General features: G+C 37.6%; 1 protein-coding gene across 2 annotated transcripts; it reads right to left on the bottom strand.

Moving 5' to 3' along the window:
• Nucleotides 1–153: 153 nt before the first annotated feature.
• Nucleotides 154–10,953, bottom strand: LOC106806377 (cleavage and polyadenylation specificity factor subunit 2-like). 2 transcript variants are annotated; one of them, XM_014808299.1, is made up of 20 exons: nucleotides 10,897–10,953; nucleotides 7,694–7,847; nucleotides 7,109–7,268; nucleotides 6,754–6,859; nucleotides 6,465–6,594; nucleotides 5,858–5,973; nucleotides 5,627–5,715; nucleotides 5,312–5,439; nucleotides 4,637–4,730; nucleotides 4,288–4,455; nucleotides 3,923–4,032; nucleotides 3,577–3,688; nucleotides 3,222–3,328; nucleotides 2,962–3,056; nucleotides 2,711–2,853; nucleotides 2,117–2,257; nucleotides 1,761–1,935; nucleotides 1,331–1,392; nucleotides 781–915; nucleotides 154–483 (listed from the first exon to the last, which is right to left on the bottom strand). In XM_014808299.1, the coding sequence occupies exons 2-20, from the start codon at nucleotides 7,840–7,842 to the stop codon at nucleotides 391–393; spliced, it is 2,313 nt and encodes a 770-aa protein (XP_014663785.1). In that variant the 5' UTR covers nucleotides 7,843–7,847; nucleotides 10,897–10,953; the 3' UTR covers nucleotides 154–390. The 2 variants fall into 2 exon arrangements, with proteins under 2 accessions (XP_014663785.1, XP_014663786.1); XM_014808300.1 differs by lacking the exon at nucleotides 10,897–10,953 and adding an exon at nucleotides 9,412–9,601.
• Between the last annotated feature and the right edge of the window lie 148 nt (nucleotides 10,954–11,101).

The following is an 11,101-nucleotide window of genomic DNA, read 5'->3' on the forward strand; positions in this document are numbered from 1 at the left end:
GAATGTTAAACTCGACAAAATCCTGAATTAGGATTTATAAAATGTACAGAGGAAATCGCGTTGCGTTATTTTGGTCATGTTCACTGCATACTAGTTTATAACAAGGTATATACATGTAACCGAAAGTCAGACAGCAAAACCAAGACAAATATGGAAATCTTGGCATGATTATATATTTACTACATGAACTATAATGAAAATAATATCTTACAAACCGAAGGTGTCTATAACACCCTCTGTATGCTCTACACAGTAAATCTATATAATTGTGTATATCAGTGTATAACAGTATATATCTTGTCAAACCTGAACCGAACGGCTGCTTATAGAATTTAGAGTAAGCAGTTGATGGGTATTGGCATCAGTGTACACTGGTTGCATTGTCTGAGATTACATGATAGCAAACTGGTCATAAAAGAGTTCTCTGATGGTGTAGTACTCTTCACTCAAACATCCTTCAAATGAAAACTTGCCAATCTCAGTCTGAAAGAAACAGATACGATAGGGATAGACCCAGTGATCTCTGCCTCTGGAAAATTCATGCACGTACTTGGTAAGACTCTTCATTTACCAAACAATTTATTCAGGAGGAGAAATGATAGTACCTATGTTTAAACCTTGTTCCTAAACAAGACGTGTTATGCAATGGAACTATACAATTAATTGACACATGCAGACATGGCAGATGTGTAAATTGTAGCAGTTCACACATAGCTGTAGTGTAATTAAATGCTGCCACCATGCCATTGTTAGATTCTGCTGCATCTGACAACTTCCTACCCTGCGAACGGCGACCGTGTTGTTGATAACGAGAACGCCACCAGAAAACTCGGCCTGATACCCTGCCTGTAGGAGCGTCTGCTTGAAATCGGATAGCTTGAGATCGTTTATGAACACTGCCGTGTGGCCTGGCATCTGAAACACACAAGTTTACGATAGAATCAGCAATGTTACAAATGGCTCAACATATCAAATAGTGAGAACATAAGTACCCTTGTGGAGCAAAATATAGTGTCATACATTGTACATGACAATCATGTAAAAATATTAAAGTACTAGTTCTGCAATACAGGAAGTGTTGTTCACGATAATCGACGAATGTGAATTTTCACCAGAATTTTCCTGTAGTAACTACATGTTGTGTCAGGACTGAACATATTGTAGCGTCCTTACATAACACAACCAAACGACTGACTCACAGGCACAGAGAAAATGTGCATTTCAACGTTCACCTTCTTGCATTTCGACTTTTGTTCATTTTGTCCATTTTTTGTGAATCTTCCATAATAATTCCATAAATCTTCCATTACCAGCATAATACCCAGCATACCTGTAATATAGGGACTGAGTCGAGAATAGGAACTATCTCTTCGTCTGCTTCCATCTTCTCATCTGCAACAGAATAACAGCTTACAATTTGCTAATGGCTGGCAAACAAAATTTTTAAATAATAGTTTTGTATGAGATTATATGTTCTGCAAATCCACATCAGAAATTTGACACTAAATAAACAGTAAGTATGATGACTGCCAAGAGCAATAGCTGTCAACACGAGAGTCGCTTGAAGAAAAATGCTGACTTGCACGTTGACTGAGAGACAGCCGTCATCAATCAAAAAACTTTATCAAGAAGCAAAAGAGCAAAGAAAAGCACAAGCAAATAATTAGTTCACATTCCCTAACCGATTAATAAGTTGAAGATGAAAAACGAATGAAGCTCAAATATAAACACAATGCAGCTAATCGCTTATCATTTGTTACCCGAGGTATGTTTGCTATCTGTATTCAGCTTGGAATCTTCCATCTCCTCTTCCTCCATGGCACTTGTGTCAGTTACTTTGTTTGCCATGTTTATCTGCCCTTCCACCCATGCTACCTCGGTTTCCTTGGTCTTGCAGAATTCAAGATGGCTGACGAGTATGTCCTTCAGTTTCACCTTGAATGCGTGAAAAAGATTGAAACTTTGCATTATCTAAAATCGACTCAAAGATGAATTAATATGCTTACAATCGACAGTCACAGTACAACACACAGCTTGCTCATACTTGCGGTGCATGACCAATCATTCAGCAAAAGAAAAAAATTATCGCGATTCTCATGATACTCATGAAAAGTACCTGGTAGATGTGGCTTTCTGTGGTTGCATCGATGATCTCGTGCATTCGAGGGGTAAACACCTTCTCCTGAACGATGCCCGGTGTGATGCGGCAATAATCTGCTAATGCCAGTGTTGCCTCCTCTGTGCCATGCACCAAAACCTAGCGCATAAACGCGTGCAATAAGCGCACCACATAAAAGCTGAGCTGAGTAGTAGGATTCATGGCTGCTATTGGCCAAGGCTGGCAAAAACGTGCGCCAACGAGAACTGACTCGCTGGTTATATCTATGCATAGGATCTATGATCTCACTTGGATATTTCTATGCAGGCTCTTATTCTGAAAATTCCATGTTGCCTGCATTTACATATATAGGACTTCATACATGAATATATAAGCTATGTATCATTTCTTGGCTTCTGAGCCCTAATCAGAAGATTACCCAAGGTACTAAAGTTAATAACTGGACTGCCAATAACTTCACTCACCACATTTGAAATCCGTGTTCTTTAATGAAAGATATAGATGCAAGGAAGAGGAGGATAAGGTCAAGAGACGTCAACTCTAAGGAAAAGAAGCCTCATATTTCATGAGGTATGGTCTCAGGTGACTCACCAGTTGTCGGGGTCGTATCTGGGAGATGATCTTCCTATAAGATTCCCCGTCGGACCTACCCTCGAAGTCTATATACGTTACACACGCATTCAGTGGAAACCTCTGTATAGATCTCACAGACTTTGTTGGAACATTCGAGATATCTAAAAGGGAAACAATAAAACGATATTTTATCAACACTGCTAAACATTGCTTCAACTAATACACCATAAATGTTTTACTGTGACAAAAAAGTGAGTGCAGCGCTATACCTTGTTCCTCTTCCTCTATGACAACATCACCATTTTCTTTAGTTAGCTTTTCTTCCATGTCTGGCCCTTTGTCTGCTATCATATAGTCTTCAGGCCTGGACACAGAACAATGAAATTAAAGGAGGCCTAATGGAATGTCATTCAATCACGTGAATGTCAATTTATACTAGTGAAAGAACGTTCATGTTGTAAATAATTGCATTTTAAAAACGAACCTATTAGAAGATTGGTTAATACGACCAGGATGTGCAGACACCTACTTGATGATTTCGCCATAGTCATCCCATTTGATCTTGCACTCATATGCAGGAAACATTGGGTATGACTTTTTGGCATGTTTGAAGAAACCCCCACCACGACTTTTCCCCTGCAACAGCATTTTTATAAACTCAATCACAATGATACCAATACCAGACGTCCCTTGTCAATAATATTTTACTTTGATTTACATCTGCTTAATTTCTTAAACCTTTTAATATAAGTAATAAACTTTGCTTATTATCTGGAGTTTACATTTTAATGATGAGTTTACATGATTTTGTAGGTTTATATAATAAATTGCTAAATGCTATTGCTAATCCAGTGATAGAAAGTTTCACTGATGTTAGATCCTACCTCTCCTTTGACAAGAAGATCATGTTTGGAAACCTTAGTATCCTGGGTGACAGTAACTACATCCATATCCATGTCATCATCACCACTCTCCTCACCACTTGATGATTCCTCTCTAGGTTATAACAACAGAAGATATTATTTTAAGCTATTAAGCTACTATATTTTACTTCATGCTTACTTGACACACTTTCATCTTGACATCACTTTTATCTGAAGTTATACATTTTTAACACAATCACTATCTATTCATTTCTTTTTCACTTTAATAATGTTACACAACTTCTTGATAGTTTTAAACTTTCATTAAACGTTTAGTGTTAAATGTTGGTCAATGTTAAATGCTTACTCTTTCAAAAGTGCCTCTGCCTTTCGTCTTGCTTCAATGTCCTGCTGTTCCTTCTCATTGTGCATGTACTCTTCCAGCTCTACTCCTTCTAACTTTACTCTTTTTCGCACCTTGATAAAAACAGAACACCCGAGAAATATGATGTGATTATTTACATAAATCTCATTCAACACTCTGGTGTCTTACAATAAAATTTAGTTTGGCTCATAAACCGATGATTTTTTTCCCACTTTTCAGAGCTATTAAAACTAATATGAGACTGCGTATTAGTCAAAGTTCAGTTGTTAAAAGTGAATTAATTTATCAATCGAATGGATTATTATATCTAATGTAGTCTAATGTGTTCTAAGAACTGGTTTTTGCACCTCAAGGTTTAGCATTTTTGTGCTGGGATTGTCAATCAGCTGCCGAGTGCAGGTACCAGGGGAAGTTCTGCTTGTGAGAATAATAGAGTTCTTTGGGTTGGAGCACCACTGAAGAAATAAGTCTCGGGAGAACCCACATTCCAGGTCCGGCACGCTTGCTAGCACCACCTGTAGTGCAACATTGATAATATATATCCTGGACAGTTACCAGAACAACTAGGGAAAGCGATGAGAAACCAACTTCTGTTTTCATAGTATGGGACTGTTATAAATATACAAAGCACATACCACTGTTACTATTAAAAAAACAAATGTGATTGTGCTAGATGCAGTTTTCAAGTAACTTTACCTTGGGTTCAGGAACTTTAGCTAGCTCCGCCAGACTGTGACAGAGTTGAACATGTCTAAACTGAAATGGATTATTTCTCTTGTCTTCGAATGACCTAAAACCAAAAATAACAGACTTGCTATGTATTATTTTGTTACAAAAAAGACGTCACATTATCAAGTAATGTTTTGAAATGCAGAGAATAGAAGTCTACAACACCTACAGACAGTGTTGAAGTTTATACACCTTTAGGAGACTTGGAAACGAGTCTGAAACCCCAGACAGTCCTGATTTGGATGAATTTGATTTCTACCATATAAACAATTATAAAATCCTTAAAAATTAGATGGTCCTGATCAAAGGTTACCAGTTCCATACTGGTGGATGTTCTGCTATTTACTACTTCTTGCTAAAACACTGATTTTAATACTACTGACACATTACAAAAGTCTGTGCAAGACTTCAGCTGAAGCTTACAAGTGAATGGCAGTTCCTAGAAACATTTCAATAATTCCTACAATGTAGTGTTGCTAAGATAGAATATGTAGGAACCACATTCATTAAAACATGCATACCACTACTGCAAATGATGCTGTATAGATTACTCTTTAAAGAAACAGTAGATTGGTTATTGTAATCTCAAGGTAGTATTGACTCCCATCAATTTGGAAGAAATATGACAGTCATTCTGCATACCTCATAATTTTGTCACTCATCCATTCTACCAAGGATTTGGCAAACTCTACAACATTGTAGCTGACATTATTGACAAATGCGAGAGAGTAGGCTATGAGCCCAGAATCCTCATTGTGCCAAAGCTGATCCTAAAGTAAATTGTAAGAAAGGCATAATTACAAATCTTGCATGAAACATGAATATCCATATTAAACTACTAACAGTATATTATGTTCAACTGTGTTACAGAAAATAATAGAATACACACAATTAATAAACCATTGTTTCCAAATATTTTTTTCTATAAACAGTGCTGAATAGTTGCCAACCACATACCAATAAATGAGCCAGTTCTAACACACGCCCTGCTGTATCCACAACCACTAAACAGTTGCCATCATTTCTCATCGTCTGCAGAATGTTGGCTGAAAATTCCAACAGTGCAATCTTAAGCAATGTATCATGCTGCTCATCGAACTTCTATGCAACTGGAAATGGATTAAATATTTGTTGATAGCATTATGCGAAAACATTTTATAAAACTTAACCAGTCACCACATTACTCACTAAGTAACTGTTCATCTCTTAGGCGTCGCCGTGACTGTTGGTAGGTGGCATTGAATGCATCTGTGATCAACAGTGATGGCCTGTCAATGGACTCCAGGCCACAGCCATTCAGATGTCTGTGAAAAAAGCAAATATATTATATATGCCAAATTAACAATCACTTTCACACGCAATAAAGCTAGTGATGAATTAAATACGCAGCCCTATTTAAGATGAGTATGGACTAGTAATTATTGGAAAATAATTAGTAATATGTCCATTAACGAACAAAACTTTATTTTAATATGAACTTTTATTATTGGATTCATGTGAGATATCAATGTTTTAATATGTGTAAAAAAGTGTGTTATACTTTTAAATGTTGTTATTTAATAGTATCATTCACTTTCTTACATATTGTATAACATTAATATCTTAAATGAATCCAACAATAAAAGTATATGTTAGGTCTGGTGGAAAAATAGCAATATCTGTAAGATGGTTAATACAACATAATTATGAATTTTAAACAATAATATGTTTATGATGTAACAAGATGAACATTTAGTGGTGTGTTTCTAAGGGGCAGGCGTACCTATGTCAGTATGATGCAAAAAATCACCCTTACCTCTCCTTTTTGTGATTGTAATCAACAGCATAGACTATATCCTCTTCTCCATCCTTGGTAATTTTCCATATAGTTCCTCCTATCATGTGTCCAGCAGCTAGTGGTACTATGGTCAAACCATGACCTTTACCTACAACAGTCATAGCCTTCATACATACTACTAATTTTACTACAGTAATATATTGAAAGCTCACAAAAAACACTCAAGACATGATACTTATTATATATTAACAGTAATAATCTATATTGTATAGAGTCATCAATAGACTGATAGGAAAGACCCCCTTACCTTTCATTGGGTAAATTTGTGAGTACTTGAGTTGAACAATCTTATCAAAAGCACAATCAACATCATCTAGACTGAACAAGTCAAAATCTTCTGTATTATGCCGAGACTAGTAAAAAAAGGAAAACGGAAGATCATAACGACATATGCAAATATTTCAAAAGACAACAACCTACATCAGTAATAAATGCTGGTTTTGTGAATCAAATATATATAGTATATAAATGTGGCATGTATAGTACATCTCAACATATTAAAAATTAAAAACCTGTATTCATTTAAAAAATAATATAGCCACATGCAACCGTGTAATTGAAAACAATATGCAGGAAGTTCTTACAAAATAATTAACCCCTACCTGGTAATAATCATACATGAACATCTGGCCCATTTTATACGTTGGAATGGTAGCAAAAATTGGGCAGCTAAGGCCTAGGTGACCAACCACATATGGTAACGCACCAATATGAAGCTGATCTGGATATGTTAGCAAGACTGCATCGATCTGATGAATGTGCCTATTATGAAAATAGCAACAGAAAGCATGTTAGCAGGTAAATATGTGTGTCCCTCCATATATGCGTGCGAGTGTGTGTCTGTGTGTCTGTGTGTGTGTGTGTCTGCATGTGTGCGCGCGCGTGCGTGTGTGCGTGCATGCATGCATGTGTGAATGCCTGTGTGTGTGTGTGTGGACCTGGACGTTATTCCTCACAGACTGTCCAGTATAAAAGTAGAAGTAGATGAAGTGTGTGTGTGGGCACATACATCTGTATATTATGCTCTCCTAATAATAGAACTGTCTGAAACACAAATGGTTAACAACACCTGGTGTGTAAGAATAATAATAGCAGTGTGATACCATGACCAATAAGAATAAGCGATATAATAACAAGGAAACCAATAGTCTCCAAGTACCTAATGTAATAATGATCATAGAACCCACTTTTTTAATTCTTTTAAATGAACCATGTTGCAAGTTTCATCCCATCCACAATCCAACAAAAACCGGAACTCATCCACTTGCAGCAGGTAGCATAGTGGACCCTCATCAAATACACCAGACATGGGCTGCAACTTGATTATAGATGTCATAATGGCTGGAAAAACAAAAGTCATCAATATTGTTTACATTAGAAACAATGACATCCCCCTTCTGAGTACAAATATCAGCCCATCTACCTTCTTGGTAGCTCTAGAACTATAGCTCTCCGCAGAACTATAGGCCTGCGGCGAAGCGGAGGGCCATAGTTCTAGAGCTACCTTCTTGGTAGATTTTTAGAGCTAGATAGATACAACATTTTTGAGTTTGCACTGTGCACATTCAATGAAATGATGTATTGCAGCAGATCATGTGAATGTCATTTACATGGAAATATCAGGTGATCGAGAGCATATAAACATTAGGACTTAGATAGTAAATACAATTTGTGTATTTATTTCCCATCATTTTATTACTGAAACAGCCCAAATGCCTGTGTGCACTGTGCTATTGTGATACTACCTTCAGTACTGATGACTGATGTAATACGAAACTGTGTATTATATGTTGTTATAACACTTGTATGTTCGCATTTATGCATATGCAGAAGTTTTGATTCACATTATTTACTAAACTGGCACAATGTCGTTTTACCCACGCACTCGTGCAGTGTCCAGTGAGAGAACTAGTAGTACTACTACTACTACTAGTAATTACTACTATGTCATGTGCCATGTGGTAAATGATCGGGATCAGTCTAATTATTTACAAGTTCAACAACAGCAGAAGTATCAGTAATGGTTTTCAGGCAGATTTACGCGTATTTTTACTAGCGTTAAATAAACTAACCGGTTCACAGGCACTTGGAACGTCTCAATAAAATACAAAAATGTACTCACGAAATGTATTTACTACCAAAGTCTTAATGTTTCTCTACTCTATTTCGCCTATAATTACCTGTAAATGCCGGTCAAATGCTCATCTGCAACACACACACAAGTACACCGCACGCCCGCGCTGTGCACAAACAACATGAATAAGAGAGTTCTTATTCTCGCTTTCTCGCTCTTCTTATATCGCTCTCTTATTCATGTTGTTTGTGCACAGCGCGGGATTGCGGTGTACTTGTGTGTGTATTGCAGATGGGACCTACTAAACCGCGAAATGAAGCCCTCCTAAAACGCGAAATGACTCAAAATCATCATACATAAAATTAAATTAAATAAATTTTTTAATTAAATTAAAGTTCAATTGTTATTAAATTATCTTAAATTAAATAAAAATTATAATAAATTTTTCATTAATTAATTAAATGACGCGATGTCGCGAAATAACGTGAAATTACGCGAGATGACGTATTTATGCAACATACACAAACTCAAACTCACACACACACACAGAAAGAGAGAGAGAGAGCAAGAGAGAGAGAGAGAGAGAGAGAGAGAGAGAGAGAGAGAGAACGAGGGCAAGAGAGAATAACAATTTAACTTTAATTTAATAAAAAAATTAATTTAATTTAATTTCATGTATGATGATTTTGAGTCATTTCGCGGTTTAGGAGGCCGTCATTTCGCAGCATTTCGCGGTTTAGGAGGTCCGTTGCAGATGAGCATTTGACTGGCATTTACTAACGTTAATGATTACCGCTCCTGATCGTAACGGCCGCTAGAGGGCCTACTCACCAGAGCGTTAACCCCTTTCTATATGAAAGTGGGTGGCTGCCGACTGAGCCAGACCGGCCAATGAGTGAGCAGGTCGCAGCGACTGTGATTAGGTCGTCCAATCAGCGAGCAGGCTTTTGCCTGACGTCATTTCTCAAGTTATTCAAGTTGAATTTATAACTGCAATTAGTGCACGCTTGTGCCAAAGCCATTTACTAGATTGTTTCCATTCATCAGGTATTCGCCTGGGGCAAAGTTTTGCCTTATTTACCAGTGTTGTAGGTCTCGAGGCCGGTCTTGGCCACGAGACCGGCCTCGAGACCGTTTTCCTTGGTCTCGGTCTCGGCCTCGGAGTGAAATGACTCGGACTCGGACTCAAACACGAACTCGGACTTGAGCCCTCCGGATTCGAGGACTCGGGTCGAGGCCACTACATACATAGTACACAACTGTACATATTGTAACACGCCGTTTACAAGAATTTAAAACTAAAACTCATAGGTTTTCTAGATACACGGCCTAATCTTGTAACGTTTTCAATGGCTCGATTAAGATTCTTGTCCCTTTGGTTTGAATCTGCTGTCACTTCTTCCCTTTGTGCTTTTTCTACCACTTCGCAGGTACTAGCACACTCTCATTTGGTTCAACAAGCCGTGTCATTCTCGTAAAACACAAATGGATCCGTTATTTTGACACGTTTCGTATGACTCGTGTCTCTGTGTTTTTGGCTGACTATACACTTTCGAATGTCTACGATGCACTGTTGCGATTTTTTCGCTTTTTTCCAATTTTTCCCTTTTTTTTATCAAAACTGGACTCGTACTCGGACTCGGGTGGTGTGGACTCGGACTCGGGTGGCGCGGACTCGGACTCAGGGGTGCGGACTCGACTACAACACTGGTATTTACTTCTGTACGCTCGATTGCTCGCTGCTAATCCGATTCCCCACCATAAGTCAAACACCGTTTTCGGTCGATCGATAACGAGGCTCGCGAACTGCTAGCGCGGCGCTCGCTTACATGCATTAGTGTAGCCGTGCGGAACATAGGCCTAATGACTATATTATACAGGTTAGGCATTTACAGGTGATTATAGGCGAAATAGAGTAGAAAAACATTAAGATTAAGAATAAGACTTTGGTAGTAAATTATACTATTACTAAATACATTTCGTGTTTACATTTTTGTATTTTATTGAGACGTTCTAAGTGCCTGTGAACCGGTTGTAATGTTTTAAGCATAATATAACTATCGACAGCTAATGCGCTAATGATTGCGAATGGGAAATATGCGCAATCAGCGAACTAGGCCCTATCCGCTATCGCGGTATCGGCGATTGTTATCGCCATATCGGTTTATACAATTTACTTTCCCATTGTTGGATTGCTATCATGCCAAACCCTATTGGCAATAGTATTGCAATTAATCGATTGTTCGATGCAATAATACAACAATATTGTTAAGCTGACACGGATATTATAAACCGCATAAATCGACCGGTGTTTACCATTTATGATGACCGAACTATAATAATCGTTAAGGCATGGACGCTGCCATCCCTGGGTATATCAAAATACCGGAACGGACCGAAATAAACGTAACTGTTCTGTGCCGTAGCTGAGTAGGCTACAGAAAATTAATGTATAAAACTTAGGGAAAAAATTGCTAATTTAGTTTTACGTAAAATCTGTATTAATTTTAATTAAACATGT

The sequence above is a fragment of the Priapulus caudatus genome, unplaced genomic scaffold (genome assembly GCF_000485595.1).
Source record: "Priapulus caudatus unplaced genomic scaffold, Priapulus_caudatus-5.0.1 Scaffold156, whole genome shotgun sequence".
In the NCBI taxonomy this organism is placed as follows: domain Eukaryota; kingdom Metazoa; phylum Priapulida; class Priapulimorpha; order Priapulimorphida; family Priapulidae; genus Priapulus; species Priapulus caudatus.

Coding starts and splice junctions, on each gene's coding strand:
- LOC106806377 (XM_014808299.1), bottom strand. CDS start 7,842: ATGACATCTATAATCAAGTTGCAGCCCATGTCTGGTGTATTTGATGAG. Junction 5,440..5,626: donor TAGAACTGGCTCATTTATTG/GTATGTGGTTGG, acceptor AATTTACTTTAG/GATCAGCTTTGGCACAATGA. Junction 3,329..3,576: donor ATCTTCTTGTCAAAGGAGAG/GTAGGATCTAAC, acceptor ATGCTGTTGCAG/GGGAAAAGTCGTGGTGGGGG.